Source organism: Mya arenaria, chromosome 10 (genome assembly GCF_026914265.1).
Source record: "Mya arenaria isolate MELC-2E11 chromosome 10, ASM2691426v1".
NCBI classification, from domain to species: Eukaryota; Metazoa; Mollusca; class Bivalvia; order Myida; family Myidae; genus Mya; species Mya arenaria.
The window spans coordinates 26,067,603-26,088,539 of record NC_069131.1 but is presented as its reverse complement, the minus strand read 5'-3'; the positions used below and the strand labels follow the sequence as shown (position 1 = coordinate 26,088,539).

General features: G+C 33.9%; 1 protein-coding gene and 2 long non-coding RNA genes across 3 annotated transcripts; 2 read left to right on the top strand and 1 right to left on the bottom strand.

Annotated features, from left to right (window-relative positions):
* Window positions 1-741: 741 nt before the first annotated feature.
* On the bottom strand, window positions 742-2,647 carry LOC128206923 (uncharacterized). The gene is made up of 4 exons (XR_008256615.1): window positions 2,390-2,647; window positions 1,951-2,077; window positions 1,010-1,094; window positions 742-908 (listed from the first exon to the last, which is right to left on the bottom strand). It is a non-coding gene; the product is annotated as an uncharacterized LOC128206923 (long non-coding RNA).
* Window positions 2,648-3,530: 883 nt separating this feature from the next.
* On the top strand, window positions 3,531-5,646 carry LOC128206267 (uncharacterized). The gene is made up of 4 exons (XR_008256427.1): window positions 3,531-3,577; window positions 4,443-4,561; window positions 4,880-4,955; window positions 5,281-5,646. It is a non-coding gene; the product is annotated as an uncharacterized LOC128206267 (long non-coding RNA).
* A 4,508-nt stretch (window positions 5,647-10,154) lies between these two features.
* On the top strand, window positions 10,155-11,057 carry LOC128204520 (short-chain collagen C4-like). Its single transcript, XM_052905934.1, has 2 exons — window positions 10,155-10,224; window positions 10,576-11,057. The coding sequence occupies exons 1-2, from the start codon at window positions 10,155-10,157 to the stop codon at window positions 11,055-11,057; spliced, it is 552 nt and encodes a 183-aa protein (XP_052761894.1).
* The last annotated feature ends 9,880 nt before the right edge of the window (window positions 11,058-20,937 follow it).

The following is a 20,937-nucleotide window of genomic DNA, read 5'->3' as shown; positions in this document are numbered from 1 at the left end:
CACGTCAATTTCAGCAATAAACCCTCTGCAACACTATTTATTGACGTTTAGTTGATCATAACCTTTTAACGTGTGTTTAATTTACCGAAAGAGTTGGTCAGCTGTTCGGCTTTTGGACTTTGGTAACTACGTTTGTATGACGGTAAGGTGCAAACATTTCTGGTCGATGATGTGAGGCGTTTTTGAAATAAAAACAGTATTATTTTATTTTTTTGAAACGAAAGAACATTGATCAGAATATGCTTGATCATGAAATGGTTGTTTATAACCGATATTCGTTAACATTCTGACAAACAACGTAGTAACCGAGACACCGTTTCCCAGTTTATCACGAGGAACATCCGGTGTTAAACTTCAACGTTTCTTGGTTTAAATTGTGGAATTGCAAGTGGTAAGTACAAATAAAATGTTTTTTAATCATTAATGATTATTTTTAATCAGTATAACACAATCTACAAGCTTGATAAGTAATTTGACAGTACTTTCACATGGCAATCAAAGTAATTGTCAAAACCCGGAAGTGAATTCTGCGAATTGTTTTGTTGTTAGTAGCAACAATCAGTGATTTTTAAAAAAAATCAAATCCAGCTTAAACCTTACTGTTTCAGATAGATATAACCATACTTATAACAAAAATGTATACTTTTAATATGTTATGTCAAAGCACATAGAATTTAACAACTCCAGATTATGCAAAAAATCAACATACGGAAAGTCACTTTTTTCACTTTTCACAAAAAGCTGACCCAAGTTTTTTATTCCACTCTAGAATGTTTTTCCAGTGCACAATTCACTCCTGACTGCTTCTATAACCATTACTGACCTATCCTGTATCTTGTATTGGACCAAGCAACTTCTTAGTATGCTGCTAAGATGAATCGAAGTGCGCCGCGCCAAGACAGAAATACCTGAAAATAGGCAAAACATACATATAAGACATTAATATGGGGAAAAATGTTTATCACATTATATTTTACATTACTTTTATATAAATACATATTAAACTGACCTATCCCGTATCTTGTATTGGACCAGGCAACTTCTTAGTATGCTGCTAAGATGAATCGAAGTGCGCCGCGCCAAGACAGAAATACCTGAAAATAGGCAAAACATACATATAAGACATTTATATGGGAAAAAATATTCATCACATTATATTTTACATTAGTTTTATAAAAATACATATTAAACAGGTTAGTTTCTCAATTATGAAATGATAATGCACTGCAAGAATGATATAATGTCAGGTTAGAAGCTATGAAGTTACCCCAAACCGAAATAGCAAGCATTATTAGCTTTAGAACCAAAGAATGGAATGTGATATTTGTCATTTAGTATGTAAAAAACTGCCTTATGTTTTATTAAAAAATAATTAACTTTTCTTAACTAAAACTCGGAAACTAATCTACTGTTCTAGGCAAGCAACATTTGTTAACATTATAAAGCATCTAAACTTAACAACATGCTACATGCTTTTAGTATTAACTTAACAATGAAACATGAATGCTTTTAGTATTAACTTAACAATGAAACATGAGTGCCTTTTAATAGTATTAACTTAACAATGAAACATGAGTGCCTTTTAATAGTATTAACTTAACAATGAAACATGATTGATGAGGGATGAGATGAGAGTGTTAAACTGGCACCTGAAAATAATAAATGTTAATGGAAAGTTAACACTCTCCCTCAGACACAGAGGATTTCAACTGGAACATGTGCACTGTTAAATGTGTCTTACATGTAAATAATATGGATTATGCCAACACCAGTTTCTATGTCAATATCTGAAAAGCTCAAGTAATCTTCATTGAACTTTAAATACTGCTTAAGCTGATCTTTTATAAATAGCACAATTATTCTACCACAAGCTGCAAATCACCTTGTTTGTAATCCTGACATAAGTTATATGCACAAATAGCATCATCATTGTCATATTTAACATTATACCATTCTCCAAAGCTGGGAACCACTGATATCAGTTGTGAATAGGTCTCGGTCACTCATAATAAAACTCAAATCAAAGTTGAACCAGCCCGAGGCGGACACACTCTGTCACGGAGTCAGTGAGTTTCTTCTGAAAATGAATTGAATACAAATGCACTTATTTTTTTAAACAAAACCATTTGTTAACTCAGTTATACATATTATTTTCAGGTTTGACACTGGAACCAATATTTGTGCATGATAAATGAGAAGAAAGCCTTGCCTAAAATTAGTTTTGCTTTTTTTAGATTATATATTTAACATCGATTGCAAAAAAAATGTATGAAAAGTACGAACGATTTTGAGTACAGTACGAAATGGATATCACAAAAATGCATCAATTTATCAGACAAACAAATAAGATTCAATAAATGCATACATGCAATAACTCAATATAACCAACCTGCACCAAACGGCAATATTGTCATCTACCAGATACAAATCGCTGTTGCAATTACGAAGTAATACGCATTAATTTTTGTTTGCAATCGTTCCGGAAACGTCCACATTAGCAAGTGCTCGATTGGCAGGGGAGGTAATTTTATCCATTCTTAACTCCCCTCGCGGTCGCGCACCAATATTGAAAATAACCTAAATTCACATATATTACGGTTAAATACGGTGTAAATGTTACCCATTTTATTTAGAATAATGATCAAACTTCATTTAAACCACAGAAAGATCCGCGTACATGGCCGTTTTCAACAAAATCGCGATTTGTTTAGTTTTCAAACCTTATTCTCCCTACTAAAAATCAGCATTTATATAATATATAGGTCATATACGCCATATTTGGACTTAATCCCACCCATTTATGCTAATATTTCATTTGGTTAACCTTTCTTTTCTTCCCATTGACGCGTATAAAATATACCGGGTCAGGTTTTAGCGAAAACACCGATTGCGCAATAATTGGCTTTGCACATGCGCGGTTGACGCTATTGTTAGCAACCGATAATGACCGCCAAGGTTAAATGTTAAACGTTGTCACAGGCCTCGACGGTACCTTATGAAAAAGAATATATTCAAAATGATGATCCAGATTTTGCAAATGAACAACTTTAACTTGACAATCTTTATTATAAATGAATTTGTGCAGTCTTCTCAAAGTCAAAATATAAAAGATTCAGATGAAAGGTCAATTTTATGTTTGATAAATAATGATGATTTTGATTGTGAAATGAACAAGAGTCTGATAGTGGACATGATGTTTCTGAGACTAATTTCAACGATGATTTATTACTTTGTAAAATAATTATGATGGTACTCTGAGAACTGAAGATGTCAAGGAGATTCAAAATGTAAACAAACTGCAGTGTGCATACTACTATCATTTGAATGTTACTGAATAACGGTTCGGATCACCTGTTTTCATAAAGTAAAATACTATTTGATTTTTTATTTGCTATCATTATTGTCTTTGAAGGTGCTGACCCATGTAGCCAAGATGTGCACTACCACTACTCATGTGATTTTGCCCAGCAAGTCCACTATCCACATCATGCCAACAAGTTGGGCCGATATATTTCACCACCCCACAGAAATGTCATGTGTTTCGCATGTGTGCCTTAGGTTCAGCTATGTTTTTATGGTAAGATGTCACTCTGAATTAAACATGGAGTAACAGAATAAGACAGATCTTATACAATAATGATGTACCTGTAAAAATTGTCTAAAATCCAAGTCAGAATTAATTTTTTAGGTTAGATTTTTTATGTTGTCAGCTTTGTATTCCTGTTCAAAAACTTTTACCTTGGCCATACTTAGAAATCCTTTTAAAAGATTCAACGTAAACAAGTTAAACACTCTTGATCTTAGCTTGGATTTTAAAAATGAATTTTAATTAGAAATAAAGATCTGTAAAAGTAATACAGCTATCTGTTAGTGTCATTTTGGGTTGTCTACATTATCTTCTTGCTGACTATTTCAGTACAATTGTGAAATCAATTAAAGGGGCTATACACCATATGATGAAATAGCGGGAAAAAAAGAAGAAAATTGTCGAAAACTGACATAAACTTGGTATCAATGAGTACAATGCATTGAAACTAACTACATGTAACTGAAGTACCACATAGTTTACAATTATATATTTGCAGTTTTTTCGTATTGTACCATTAAAAAAGATTACTAGGTATGTATACCTAGTAGAATTCATTTGTATGCGTGATTGGCTTGTCGATGTTATCACCTGATATTACCAAGTTAGGTATATAGCTTAGATATTCCAAAGGTTTAGAGTAAGCCTTCGTAGCACAGTAGATACAACATTGGACTGCAATTTTGGTGAATCCGGATCGAACATTTACATTATGGTATTTTTTTTACAATTATGATATCAAAGAGTAAAACATTTTATTAAATAATTGTCCTGAGATTTGTTACAGAAAAAAACTGTTTTTGGTGCCAATCTGGTGTATAGTCCCTTTAACAATAGTTAACATTTATTTGTACAGGAAAGTAGACATTTTATCTGGTGGACGAGGCCGAATTGCCGGGGAAAGGAAGTGACAGTGTCGTGAGCCTGGCCCACCACTACTTTCAGCACTATGGTGTCGGTGAAAAACATGCTGAGGTATTTAATGCTTCACCCATTTAAATTATCTATAGAATTTTAATGGATTAAAGGTTTTAACAGCTTATGCAAACTTTATCCTTATTGCTGAGAAGAGATTATGAGAATCAATAGTGAATATAAAAGATGATGAAACTTAACATATTTTACACCATGAAACACATTCTTACTCAGATTTTTTTTTCACATTCGATGATTGATAACGATTGGATATTTGGATTCAACCATGGCTTATGAAATGTGTCCATCAATATAACATTGCTTTCTTCATGTACTGCATATAGCTTAAAAAAGAAAAAAATGTATTACATTTTCCAGGTTTATTTCGATAATGCTGTCGGCCAAAACAAGAACAATGCTGTGCTTTGGTATGCCATGTGACCTGTAATGACAGGTAAGTTTTCTTATCTGTTAATAATTGTTTGTCTGATTTTTTAGGACAAATGCACTGTCTTTTGAAATCAATCACATCATTGATATCTGCGATTGGTGCTTTAATTTTAAAGGATGCAGAACTGGATGAAGTTAAAGTGTAGTTGGCAGTAATTTGATATGAGGAATATGTTAACTAAATAAACATATGTTAACACTCCATTATTGTAAGATTTATTTGTCTTGAAAACTTTATTATACCCTAGTTAAAATCATTTGCTTCGTTATATTTTTGTGAATAAAGATAAGTTTTATTTACACTTAACAGATCTTCCAACAATTTTCAGGACTGCATGAGAGTGTAACACTAAACACTATGTTGGCTGGGCACACCAAATTTGCTCCTGACTGTCACTTCGGCAACTGGAAGGTCCAGTGGCGATGTTGTAATGCCGAGAATCTTCAAGAAATTGCCCACACTGTTTTCACCTCTTCAAAGTCCGGCCACAACATCCCACACTTGGTTTATGACCCTCAACAGCCAATCACAGTTCACAGTTGGAAATCATTCCTAGATACATATTTCAAAACTCTAAAGAATATTACCAAATACCACCATTTCTATGTATCAAAACATAAACCAGGAGTTTAGTATGCAAAGAGTTTGTAGATTCCTCAGAAATTGAAGTTATTCTTTTGAGGATGAGTCCAGAATGTGGACTGTTATTTGCCTGAAATAAAGCACGCAACGTGCCTAGATGCTGAACGTCAATTGTACCTTCAATATTCTTTTGGTCCATTCTTTAGATCTGAGTCATCAAGATCTGCAGTATGCCCTAAACCAACTCTGTGTAAAGTCGAAGTTTACTCATTTGTTGGTGAAATGTCGATTGTAGATCAAATGTTTGTGGCAAATATGAAAGAAATGAGTAAAAAATGGCATTATCACATGTAACCATAGCAACAGGCTGTTGTTTTATGTAGTTCTTTTATATCATTGTGTACATATAATGAGCAATGTGTACTCTTTGTGTCTATGAATTAGTTTATGTGTTAGCTATAACAGACAGTTAAGTTAGTATTTCGGCATGGACACTGCATTTAAAATAAGAACATTTTTAGTGGACATTGTTTTCAAACTGGCTTACCAATGTGTAACAGAATGATCCATATCTTTTGATTTCTTTGTACAAAAATGACTAGAAACTTTAGTTTTTATACCTAAGATACTTGGTATCATTTACATGCCAATAACTTAAAACGCATTGTATATTGAGAACACATTATTTGTGGCAGACTTTGAAAATGATTGGAAATAGCATTTTCATTAGTAACCATAGCAACCGATTTTTGCTTTGACCTTTGTGGCCAATTTCTATGTCATTATAGACATTAGTAATGTGTACTTGCTATTTTAATGTTGAAGTTTATGTAACACTAGTAAAGATAAGTGATATATTTAAACAGGTATCTTGACATATATATAATATTTAAAATAAGAACAGTTTTGTTCACATTGTTTTTTATCCCTGTGTTTCATAATGTTTCATATGTTTTATAACTTTTGTGAAATTTAACGTGAAACTTTAGAGTTAATTTCTGTAAATACTTAGTATCATAAAGATGTCAATAACTTATAAATAAAAAAATTATGCGGACTTTCAAAAATGATTGGTAATAGCATTTTCATAAGTAACCATAGCAACTGAATTTTGCTTTGACCTTTGTTGTAAGTTTCTTTATCATTATGGACATTAGCAATGTATACTTGTTATTTTCCTTTTGTAGTGAATGTGATACTATTAAAGATAGTTTTATATTTTAATATTTTGACTTGTGTACTTCATTCAAAATAAGAACAGATTTAGCGAACATTTCGTTCAAATTGTGTTAAAGCTCTCTGTTATGAAATGTTCCATATCCATTGTTGTTTTTTTAATATTTGACTGACTAGTTCAGATTTTATTTCTGCAATTGCTTGGTATCATAAAAATGTCAATAACTTAAAACACAACTTTATGAAAAACATTATTTTTTGAGAAACATTTAGAAAATGAGTGAAAATGGCATTATCAATAGTTACCATAGCAACCAAATGCACTTATGAACTTTTCGTTAACTTTTGTAATCAAACTATTATTGTTTCTATGCTAAAACTTATATGTAACATGTAAATAGTCCTTGACATGATATTTATCTGACATGGATATTTCATTCTAAATAAACACATTAGACCATACATTTTGTTCATTTCGATTTCTACACCCGTGTTACGAAAAGTACTATATTTTTTTAGTTTTTGTGAATTTTGACTTGAAACTTTGGATTTTTGTTCTTGAAATACTTGGCATCATAAAGGTTACAATATCTCAAAATGTCATTTTTGGGCCAGAATGATCATATTCCCATTCCCATCCACAAATTAATTCATGGATATCAAATATATGGAAATTTGCTGACTGTGAAATTTCACTTTTAGGGAAACATGTTAAAAATATAAACATTAGTTGAAATTTCTGGAATTTGCCAATACTTTAATGAAATAAACAAATAACATAAGTCATAAACACGTTTATTATTATTATTTTTGTTATATCTAAACGTGTTCATCATTTGATAAATAAACAATCACAGAAAGGAAGTGACGCCAACGTCATAAATGTTTAAGAACGGCATGTCGTTCAGCAGCAAAACCAAAGACGTTAATATAAACAGAAATATTATATAAACACATAAATTTGGATGTTAAAGTAGTTTGCATCACAAGAAATACAATAGCCTGCTAGAAATAGTGTAATAAAACATAATAATAGGCAAACATATGACGAATATGTGACTCAATTAAATAGCATATAGTATGATATTATTTAGACCGTTAAGCTATAATAAACCTCTATATGATTTTAAATCATGAGTACTTAGTAATTGAGAAGATGCTAATGCTGAGTCTGAACGTGTTGGAGGTTCGTGGGGTAGGGGTATGAATGAGATTTGAAGTACTGTCTGATTTCTGTCACAACCCACGTCCTCTAACATAAATGAAGCTATGCAGTGTTAAGTGGTGTAATGCATTTTACAAGTGAACAACACATGGATACCGCAATAGCAGCCACCACGCGAGAGAGAAAGGACATATTTTTTAACACAGTACATGCAAGAAATTCAATCATTTAAATTTGAAGAACATACGATCTTTAGTAAGAATTAGAAAGAATTCATGTTTAGAAAAGAAGGCGCCGTTGTGCCAATTAATGTCTTTGCTGGAGACAAAAGTGATGATGAAGTACAACGTGTTAAGTACTACAGTTTGTGGGTATTTCTACAAATTCATGACTGGGAAGGATATACTGTTTTGAACCCACTAGAATGGTTTTGAGAACTAGTTAGTAACAAACTACTATATCCAGTGATAACTCAAAGAGCACCAGCATAATATGCTCTTATAATGAAAGTTGTACAGTGCACTTCTCAAACTGGCTACCAAACAGTAGCAGTTGAAAAAGGGTTGGATTTGTTTGTGTAAGGCCAGCTCCGCATGCAAAGGAGTCAGCTGTTAGAATGCCATGAGCATATTTATGCTACATTATGCTACATTCCTTCTATAATCAACTAAACACAGAGTTTCTTGTTTATAAAAAATATAACAAGAAATAAAATGTTCAAGTCCCTTTTTTTGAAAACAAAGAATTTAAAAATTCACTTTTAGTATGAGGTATAAGATTTACCTTTTACGTTTTTTTTTCTTTTCTTCAGGATTGGTTGGATAAAAGTGAGGTTTGTGCAAGTAAACTGGTTTAAAACCCCAGTAAATTTACATTTTACTAACCGTTCCAAGGCGGTACCTAACCATCCTTGATAAACATACCTAGTGCTTTTTATATAGTATATATACACAGTGCTGTTTGTGGATTTTTGTGCTGTTGTTCCATGTGTTCTATGTCGTTTGCGTTTACCCTGTGCCATTAAACCGGGTTTACATTTAAACGTTTGGCTACTGAGCTTGTTTCTGTAGTTTTTCACATAAGTAATGAAACATGAAATATAATAAAAGTTACATATTTGGGGCATGCATATATAGATTTGTGTTCAAATTCCGGAAATCAGAATACTGTTTTTGCTTCCAGAATTCTTTACCCCAAAACCACATTTCTTGTTTGATCAGAAAGATAATGTTTTCAAATGTTATTTTGCACGATATGTAGCTCATGTCATTTCTGTGACCATAATTGTTCAGTTTTTTATCCACGTATAGGCAATTACCAGATATTCGCAAATATTTTCATCTGTTGTCATTTATGTTTTGTAATACTTAACATTTCATTCAGCCAAATAACTATTTCTATACTTAAAGTTAATTAATTTGCAATATAGAATACATGAAAAAGAACTATTGGGCATTTTTATATAAATTGAACTGGATATTGACTGATTCAAAAAAAAATCCATTGTTTTTTTTGTTATGAATAACCCCCAAAATCAATTTGCAAACAATACGATGTTTCTCTACTTTAACTATGTTATACTATAATATAATATATATTAAATACAGAAAATCTGGTAATTGTAATGCGGTGTTTCATACTTCTGTGCATTTTTCCCCATTTGGATTTTTTTTTCTGGAGTTTATACAGGCAAAGTCACGTGCGGTATAATGCCGTATTTCAGCATATAATAAATAAAGTAATGATAACATACAGCACATAAAGCCAAAGTAACAGCGTACGTTCTGCTTTATCTATAACAATTACAAGACAGATATAATCCCTCAAATCATATTAAAAACAATTTTGATAATTTATTTTACCAAATAAAGCGCAAAAGATAAAGGACGTCCGTTTTTAAAGATTGTTCAAATATAATTTACATGGATAGCAGTATGTATTAAAATGAGTGGTGAACAAACAAAATATGCGGCTTGTTATTTGTAAAGCGATTTTCGTATGAAAAGGTTGTCCAGGAAACAAAATTATTCAATTTGATTTAAGGTCTGTGTTGATATATTGTTTATGAGTAACTGCATGAAAGAGTGGTTTGGTTTCTCAGTGTGCGCGGTTGTTAGAGAAACTGCTACGACCATAAATCAGTTTGAAAAAATGGAAAGTCTTAGATACCTTCGGATACTATTTTAATGACAACCGTTTGCATTGCGCGGGAGCCTGAATGTTCCAGGTTTCATTATGAGGAAAAGCTGCTAGAGAAAGTTATCAGATTGGAAATAAGTATGGAAGCTTATAAAGAGTCATTGAAAAAGACAACTGTCTCTGTGGAAGAAACGGTTCAGTCGATTTCAGGTAATTTATTGTTGAACACTCCATTTAAAATATTAATCGGTATTCATAGAGCTAAAGGAAGATATGCATAATTAAAAAAAAACATGGTAATATTATGTACACAGCCTTTTAAATGTGCTTATTACTGTTTGGAAATGATGATTCATCAACAATGTATAGAACATCCGATAGGCCAGTTGAAAGTGAGAGGAGCTGTACACCTGGATTCATATATAATTTTTGTCTTTATAAATATATTTGTTCCAATGTTTGCAAAGGTACTGTTATTACGTAGGATTAAAAGTACACAAAGCTTTATTATATGAATATTAATGTTTACATGATGTTCATAATACTTTGTCATAATTTCAGAAGTAACAAACACAGTGGAAAAGCTACAGAAAGAAATCCGATCATTCAAGTCCGTTGACGTCAAGAGCAGCGGTTTATATACAAGATGGGGTCGGCGGTCGTGCCCTGGAACCACGGAGATGGTGTACGAAGGGTTTGCTGGCGGGGGAGATCACAGTCACCAAGGGGCGAGCAGTAATTACATTTGTCTGCCGCTGGACCCAATCTTTGATGACCGTGGACGTAAAGCGAGGTCCGTTAGCAAGGTTTATGGTGCTGAGTATGAAACAAATTCTGCCACGTTTCACACGGATTTACATAACGAGGATGTTCCATGTGTCGTCTGCCGCGTTGTTGGAAAAAGCGTTGTCATGATCCCAGCGAGGAATGCCTGTTATAGCGGGTGGCATAAAGAGTACGCTGGTTATTTGATGTCGACTCATTCCAGCCATCCTGGGAACAAGGAGCTCGTTTGCATGGACGGAAACCCTGAAAAAGCTTAAGGAAGTGCTGAAAGTGACCAAGATGGTGCTTTGTTTTACTTTGCACAAACTGTTTGTGGCTCGTTAAAATGTCCTCCATACAGCAAGGACCAGGTTTTAACCTGTGTGGTGTGTTCTAAATAGAAGACTTTAAAGCTTTCTTTATTAAATTAGTAAAACGCCATTATTGCACGTTAATCCTCAGTCAGGATAGTTTGTTTAAATACATAATTATAGACCTTTAACATCAATTAATGAAATTGTTAAAAAATTGTTTGAACTGTTGCTTTAAACATGTATGTTCCTGCCTTAAAACGATAACAGAAAATGTAACAACATCTGTTTAAGGGTAAGTGAACTTTGAATTCCTGGCGACCACATGCTATGTTGGTATCATTTGAAAGGTGTTTATACGTAATAAACGTAAAACTCTAAAGGAAGCAATATTACAAACGCTTCCGATTATAAGTTAATTATCGGGAACCCAAACTTCAATAACTTGTTCTATAATAGTTTGGGTTCTTTTGTACATTTTATACCTTTTTAAATGATATCGCAATGAAATGGGTTCACCAGGCACAGGACATCATAATTACCAGTTTTACATCGGATATCTGAACTTCAGTAAACAGGTTACGAATACGAATACGAATAGTTTATTACGTACTACAAGGCCTCCAGCCCAAAATACACAGTATCACATTTGTTATATAGATGACATATTCATAATTTAAATAATAAATAGACATGCACATGTATGTACAGTGACACATATAATGGTTATGAAACGATAACATTGGTGCATAAATAAGTATAGGCAATATTTAAACATGTTTGTAACATATCATTATGTTCGTAATTGAATGTTGTTTAAACTTGAATAGTTGCATCTCTTAAAGAAAATGCATTTAGTAAAAAGTTTGCCAAACAACGTATATGTTCTTCCTGATCACTCGACATGATAGCATTAAATAGAGTAACACTCACAAATGTATTTAGCCATTGTGGCATGAAATGTTCATTTCTCAAGTCGTTATAAAGTGGACAAATTAACAGCATATGTAATTCATCTTCGACAGTGTACACATTTCGACTTAAGCAAAATGGGCAAAATCTATACTGTCGTTCTATATTCACATGTCTTCCCTTTTCTACCATCAATTTATGGCACGAGCATCGAAAGTTCGAAAGGGCCTTTCTATGTGAATATGGCATATTAAGTGTTAGATATTTTTCAATGTCAAGTAATGATTTAAATTGGCAATAATAGATTGCTTTTGCCGATGAGTTTATGTCAGCATTAAGTTTCTGTAAAGCATAGTCTTTCAGTCTTCGAGTGAATGCAGCCATAAATGTCTTAACATCACCGATTTCGTCTGCAATCCACGCGTAACCGAAACCATGTTGAAACAGTAGCTGTTTAACATGGGACGTCCAGTTGGTTCTTCCTGCTTCTGACTGTCTACGCAACATCAGGTAACATTGCCGTGGGTATCGTTGTGGTGACATCTGTAGAAGTCTCGTCCAGTACTTAATACATCTTGTCATATAATTGACAAATAACGGTAATCGTCCACATTCGCTAGGTGCGAAGAAGTTTGCTGTATTTGTATGCACTGCACATATTCTCTTACAAAAGTTTATTTGCACTCTTTCTGTGTTTATGGAAAGTTCATAGCCCCATATTTCGGATGAATAACAAAGGATCGGCACAACCATTGCATCAAATAATATAAAAGATTGAGAGGGTTTGAAATGTCCAAAGTATTTTTCATATTTATATATTGTAATGAGTGCTTTTGAAGCTTGTTTACACAGCATATCTTTTGTCATTGACCAACTTAGTTTTGGAGTGAAGTATGCACCCAAATACTTATAAAAGGACACAACTTCAAGTAATTTCCCCTTATAATACCATTGTTCATAAGCTCTTAGTGGCTCACCGTTTCTAAAAACCACCACCTTTGATTTATCTGTATTAACTTGCATACCTATTTCGTCACAAAATTGGGATATATTGTTTATAAGTCTCTGTAAGCCTATGGCGGTTTCTGAAAACCCAGACACGTCATCTGCGTACATAAAGGCATATACTTGATCAATATCATTTGCTATTACCACACCATTGTTCATTTTTAGTCTTAAGTAACCAATAAGATCGTTTATGAAGAGGGCAAAAATTATTGGTGAACTCAAACAGCCCTGCTTTGTTCCTAATTCACACTGGAAGATATCTGTCAGTCCATGTTTGAGTTTAACACTTGCTTTCAGTTTACTATACATTGAGCGAAATATTTGCAAGAACGGGCAATTTATATTGTTCCTGGACAAACATTCGAAGATCTTTTTGTGTTTACAGCTGTCAAAGGCCTTGAACAGGTCCACGTGAAATACATAAAACCGCCCACGTTGGCGAGTAGTATATTTCTGAATAACAGACTGTAAATTGAAAATATTGTCAAACGTCGAGTATCCTTTTCTGAAGCCTGCTTGCGATTCGTCGATAATCGAGTTATCATCGGACCAGTTCATGAGTCTTTTGGAAAGAATTTGCATGAATATTTTACTAAGGCTACTCGATAATGATATAGCCCTATAATTATTTGGCTCTAGTTTTGATCCTTTTTTGTGAATGGGCATATAAGACTCTCTCCCCACCCATCAGGATATATACCCTTTTCAAAAATAGCATTAAACAGTTTTGTCAAAAATGGCACAGTTTTATTTGAAGTGATTTTAAACATCTCCATACTCAGTCCATCGGCCCCTGATGCACAATTTCCGTTCAGACTTTTAATACTATCCGACACCTCACTCTCAGTAAAAGGTTCATTTAAGACATACGTATTTGTTTCCCTTGTTAATCGCTCGCTAACGTAATCATCAGACCGCGCCTGTGGGTTCTCGGCCTCTGATGTTGAAAACAAGTCTTTGAAATACGATAACCACTGGCTACTGTCTATTAAATCGCTTGTGTTCGATCTGGTTCGCTTAGCACTGTTTATTTTACACCAAAACCGTTTAGGTTCATTACAGCAGTTTATAAGGTCCTCACGTCGGTTTGACACTAATATATTTTTCTTGGCTTTACCGCACTGTTTAAACTGCCTTCGTTTATCTAAATATTTATTTAAGTCCGATTTAGTATTTGTTGTTCTATAGTTACGTAGGCTATGATATTTGTCCTGTTTTAAATGTTTACATTCATTATCCCACCATTCGGGTTGACGCGGTCGTTCGTGTTTGGTAGCGGGACCACATCGTACCTTCTTAAAGCAAACACCAGATTTATGAAAAAATGTGTTAAATTGTTCAAGTTTCACAAGGTAATTATTTTGGTCAACATGTTTATCAAATTTTTCAAACGTTTCTTCAAAGTTTGTCACAAAAGTGTCTCTAACTTCCTGCCTATACACATAATGAAACGCCGTGCGAAAAGCATCTTCAGATTTAATAGGATTATGTGAACTAGTTGACATTTCAGTGGGAAATGATCTGAGAAAGATTCACTTGCTATTTCAAAGCATGATATATATTGAAACAAGTCTGTAGCTGCTAAAATATAGTCAACTACGCTACATCCCCCATTTGCCGTGCATGTATATTCCCCGTATTCATCTCCATTTACTCTACCATTCAATGTATGAATATCAAATGAACAGCATAGTTCAATAAGGCTTGACCCAAACTTGTTCAAAACAGTGTCTTTATTTCGTTTCGGGACATTAAAGGTGTCAGATGGGTAATCCGTTTGACCAAATATAAAGTCTGTATCATCGTTGGGAATGTAATCTTTGAGATCGCCTATTCTGGCATTCAGATCGCCAGCTACTAACATACTCGCCGTCGGAAAATCGGACAACACACTCAGAAGTTTTTGATTAAGTTTATAAACACCATCTTGCTCACCATCAGCATATATCGGAGAATATTCTGGCGATATATAGGTAAAACATAGTATAAGATCATTGTTAAATCCCGTATGTTCCTTGGCTACATGTAAAAATACACAATCATCGAATTGTTCATATAAGCGTGTAAAAATCTTTGCTAGTTTATCTTTTAGAAACACTATAACGCCACCAGAACCTCTTCTATGATTACTTATTCGTCTTTCGTCAAAACATGTATACCCATCTAGGAAATCATCGAATTCATTCGCCTCGGTTTGCCATGTTTCATAAAGTGCGATAATATCAAATGCACTACAAAATGTTTTCAAAGCAGTGTCATGTAAATATTTCTTAAGTCCTTGTATATTGAAAGAGCACAACTGTACAAAAGTATCATTACATGTATTTACATTACAACAGTATTTTGGACCTTGGCCTAATCCCTATTTCTGCGGTACCAACACAGGCTTTTTGGCATCAAAGTCAAATTCATATAAGTCACCATCTACCAGTAACTTATCATGTTTCAATTTCGCCGATTTTCCTCTGTTAATGCATTCCTGCATGAAAGGGAACAGTCCGGTTCGAGCCTTCATAACGCGGTCCGGCAGATCCTCGACTACTCTACCCTGTACGGCCCCGTGCTTTCGCTTATCTCGAAATGCGTTTAGAACGGTGTCACGGTCCTTAATTGACGAGAACTTAGCGAGTATGGGATGCGTTTGCTTAAACGGAAGCCTATGTACAAAATCGAAATGAATATTTTCTGTATTCGCTTCAAGGTTACGCGAAATATAAGTTCGCAGTTTCTCTTCAGTTTGTGTATTTGATTCACGTGCAGTGAAGTCGATACCGCAGAATTTCAAATTACTCTTACGAATAAGTATATCTTGTTTTTCCTGTTGTCGTGTGTTCGCGTTCAGTTTATCTTCGAAAACCTTAAGTTTATCATTTATTGTTTCGACTGTTTCCGACAGTTTGCTATTTTGTTCTTTTATTTCAATATTTTCACGTTTTAACTCATTTACAGACTGTTCTAAATGGTCGAATTTCTTATTCATGCATTTTACATCATTTCGTATTTCTAGTAATAATGTGGCGATATTCAAATCGGCAGGAGAATGGCTCGAACTCTCGTGGCTCGAGTTCTCACTATCTGTATTCCGATGCTTATGACCTTGGTGTTACCAGTTGTTAATTTGGGGCTGATTTCCGGTATGGGCACCTCCGGCTACCTCAGGCTGCTGCCTAAGGTGGTCTGTCTGTGATAGCTGAGACAGCCCGGCGTCGATGTCGCTGGTTTCCGCATTGTGTCGACCGGCGGTAGATACTTGGGAAGAGGAACGATTTGAAGAACGGCCACGGGTGCTACGCTCGCGCAGATCGGGGCCAGGATTGGTTTCCACACATTGCGCCGCCAATAGGAAGAGAATTGTTGTGCCCTTGTATTTGTAACTTCTGCTTGTGAATTATGCATTGTCAATCGAGTGTCTTCCTACAGATATATCGAAATAAAAGAAATGCTTAAAACTCAAGAGATAAGCACCAGACAGTCATATCTGTTGTATTTCTATCGGAGTTACCATTACCTTGCTTCTTCTTTCTTTTTCTTCTTCACAACCCGACCTGTTTCGATTTGGTAAAACTGCTAAACTTGATACAGTAAAGCAGATGTTCGGTATTCCTTACGGGGTAAAGAAAGGCCGTTTCTTCATGAAAATAGAACACTTTTTATTGGGGCAAGTTTAAAAGGTTTTGGACAAAGCTGCTCGTGCGATTGGTCAAATTCAGCCAACTAATTATTACAAAAAAACTGTTGCCTATTTATAATATGTCATCAAAATTATACGAATTCATCACCATCAATACAATTGAGTAACACAAGCATAGAATTTTTTTTTGTTAAAATTATAAAAAAAAGTATGAAAACACCGTTGACTGCGAAATAGTATATTTATGACCCTTTTAAGTATAAGCATTAAATAAAATCCACGACACAACCAAAATTACTTACAATTAATTGCGTAGTATACAAAAAGCAATATTCATTTATACTAAAACTGTTATTATGATAAAATGGCAATGACTGGCGCAATCAGAACATATACACTATTTATTTCGAACTCACATATTATCATAAGTCCATTCATTGAACAATCAACACTAGCAGGATTTTGATTGAAAATGACCGGTGCATTTTTACCAGCTAAAATGTACTGTATGATTATATGAATAAAATATAAAAGGAAAGTCCCATAAATTTGAACATTAAATGGTCATTTCCGGCTGTACAATACACATAAAACGTCCTAGATTAAGAAGTTGGACATGAAAACAATGTAAAATCTATGAATGAGATCGGACAGGAAGAAAGGAGGCGTGTTGGAGGAAAATAAATCAATAACAATGCTGCTTCGAAATATTATGCCTCGGCTTTAAATGTACTGCACATGTTCCGCTTCACTTCCGTTACAAAGGTTTTGTTCAAAGGAATAAATGTTCCACGGACTTCAGCCTCTTCAGCATTTCCATGAAAAAAACATTAAATTACACAAGTGCTTAATATAAATTAATTTGAACTTCTACGTCTTAAAGTTCTTTATGATAATAATAATTATGTTAACCTTCATGAGGAGGCCATTCATTATAAAGTTATGAAACGGAAACACCACTTGGACGTGCACCCACGTACATATATTAACACCTCTAACAACTTCCATTCCTTAAATGAAATGCGATGCAGGTCATATCTTCGGATATGTTCGGATTGCGATTCATCGCATAAAAATATACTTGGAAATTCTTTATCTTGTTATTGTGTCACCGGTCCCGTAAAAAATAAAAAAAAATAAACATTTCAGAAAGTGTTAATTTATGATATGCTAAATGTTTTGTTGCCATTAGTGTTCCAATTTTACGTTTTAAAGTGATCTCAGCTATTAGAAAAAGTAATCAGATCGGAAATCAGGATGGACTCGTTTGAGGAATCATTGGGGAAAACAGCTGGCTCTGTGGAAGACAAAATGTTGACGATTAAAGGTAAAACGGAATGTCTATCGTTTTAAGGTATGGATTTGTTTAAAGATGCACTCTTAGTCCAAAATAAGATTTGTCACAATTAAAACATTTGTTTTCAATTACCAAAATGGATAAATAAATGTCGAAAACAATGGTTGTTATGAAGGGTACCAAGTTAAAATTGAAAGAAAGTTGCAGAAAACACGGTATTTCTACCTTATGACACGATAGAAGATCACAGTAAATCTTTTAGCATTCACCAATCAGTCAATAGTTTTGCGTTCTCGGCTATACAAGGTTACAATCTTGTTATCATTAATCAATATTTTCCATAAATGCATTATTTAGTAAGTGGTTAAAGGTTTATCACTCACAATGTATGTTTTTTTTAAATGTGTAAATACTGATTTTGAATAAGAGTGTCACTTTAACAAAATTTCATGTATTACTGACACACATACGAAATGTATTTGTGTTTGTTCTAGCGTTGGCAATCGTTTCATTTTTGCAAATGAACGGACGTGTGCATTGAGTATTCTCCATAAACTTATAAACCAATGATGTACATAAGTATTAATTTTTCTATTGCATGCCTAACAGAAACTGTACAACACCTGCAGAAAGAAATCGAATTATTCCAGTCCGTTCACGTGAAAACCAGTGGTTTATACTCTAGATTGGGTCGTCGGTCCTGCCCTGGAACTACGGAGCTGGTGTACGAAGGGTTTGCTGGTGGTGGATATTGCATGCACACGGGGGCAAGCAGTTATTATATTAGCCATCAAACAGTTAACCTATCTTTTATGGAGATAGGCGGTATGTGGTTGACTTTAACAAGGTTTGTGGTGTTGATCATCAAACAAGTTCTACCACCTTTATACACGAGTTTACATAAAGAAGACGTTACGTGTGCCGTCTACCGCGTTGTTGGAAGAAGCATTGTCATGATCCCGGCGAAGAATGCCTGTTATAGTGGATGGCATACGGAGTATTCTGGCTATTTAATGTCGTCTTTTTATGACCATGAAGGGAACGAGGAACTTGTTTGCATAGACAGAAACCCTGAAATGGCGCGAGAAAGTGGTTCTGGTCACCAAAATGGTGCCCTGTTGTACTTTGTTAAAGCTGTTTATGGCTCGTTAAAACGTCCTTCTTATAAAGAAAACGAGGTGTTAAACTGTGTAGTTTGTTCTTAATAGTACATTTAAAAACGTTCCCTTATTCGTTAGTCAGATCGCCATTGATAACATCTTGCACGGTCTGGATCGTTTATTTCACAACAGAGTTATTGACCTTTAGTATCAATTTCTGTAATTGTCTACGCTTGCTTGTTCCTACTATAAACATGTATGTAGCTGATTCATAAAGAGAGTACATTTTTTTAAAAAACGCATATGGCTATAAATCAGATCTCCGATGTACAAGTAAGTTAGTGTTGAGTGCCTGGTTACCACATATAGTATGTTGGTATTATTTGGAAGGTTCATATGTGTAATAACTCTAAAGGAAGCAATATTACAAAACATATCCGATTTTAATTTAAAAAGTAACAGGAATACTTCAGTAACATAACATATACTAATTTCGGCTTTCCATTGTGCACATTAATTTTGTTTTCGGCAGAAAATGATACTTTGCAAATAGTATCAAATTAATATGGGGTCAACAGACATCATAATTTAATATTTTCGCCAATGGCGGATTGCATCCGACATTTTAGGTTTTGAAGACGAAATGTAAATATGCATTAAAACAACTGCTTGTCAATATATATATATAAATAAATGCATTTGTCAATCGAGCATCATACCCACAGATATATAATAAGAAATTAAATGGTAAAACGGAGTTATAATTTTCTTGCACTAAGGGCTCAAAGAAGTAAATATAATGATACAGTTTTTATAGTATAGTTATATAATAAAATACCCGTTTTTTTATGGAAACGTTAAACAGACACATTCTTATCACACCGATGATGTGCTTGGTATATTCATTTGTCCTGTATTACCAAACAAAATAGCATTTCTAATCCAATCAGAGCGCAAGCTTGAAATAAAAAATGACGTCATAAGCCCGTGAATGTTATACAATAAGAACGTAAAGGTTTGTCTATACAACAGACTAGGCGAATGTATAACATTATCAATTAAGGCATTTTTCAAGCAGCATTGCGATCGAAATTTGATTTCTGTAAGTCGATTGTAAACATATTTAATATAGTTTGTATTGCTATTTTGTACCATTATGCACACTTATCATGTTTCTACTTTAATCTGCTGCAATACGTTCCTTATAAAACTGTTTTATATATGAAATGTCGACCGTGTTTTATATCGATAGTGTTTTAAATAAAACTGCTTATTATTTTCAGTCACCTATACCTACTTATTCAAATGAATTTGTTTATAGCTCATACTACCAGTTTCCTTACGATATACCAGCACAACAATCAGTAATATACAGTTAAGGTTAAAGTGGTGTTTCAGTAGCCTAGTTTAACTATCGCTGTATAATCATTGCTATAGATCGCAAATCCTTGCTGCACATCCATCCCTGTAGATGTAGATTAGAATTTGAACCGTTGTAGCGAACGAACTCATTCAGTGAAAATATTAAACATGACGAATCAGGAACATCGATTAAGATTACTTCTAATGGATGCCTTAGTTTTTTATGTTATAAACCTACCGTAAATTGCCTGACAGATGAGACATGCATGGAAATAAATGTAAGGCTTAAAGCTGCACTCTCACAGATTGAATGGTTTGACAAATTTTTAATTTTTGGTCTTGGAACGAGCCAATTTTTGCGAAAATCCATGGAAACGAGTTATATAAGACTGCTGACAAAAAAGTTAGATCGCAGATTTTTATATTTAGGTTTAAAAATTGATGTTTTAAAACATTAATTTTCGAACAGAAATATGAAAATCTGCAATTTGATCTTTTGTCAGCAGTCTTATATCAGTGGATTGCTGATATTTACGC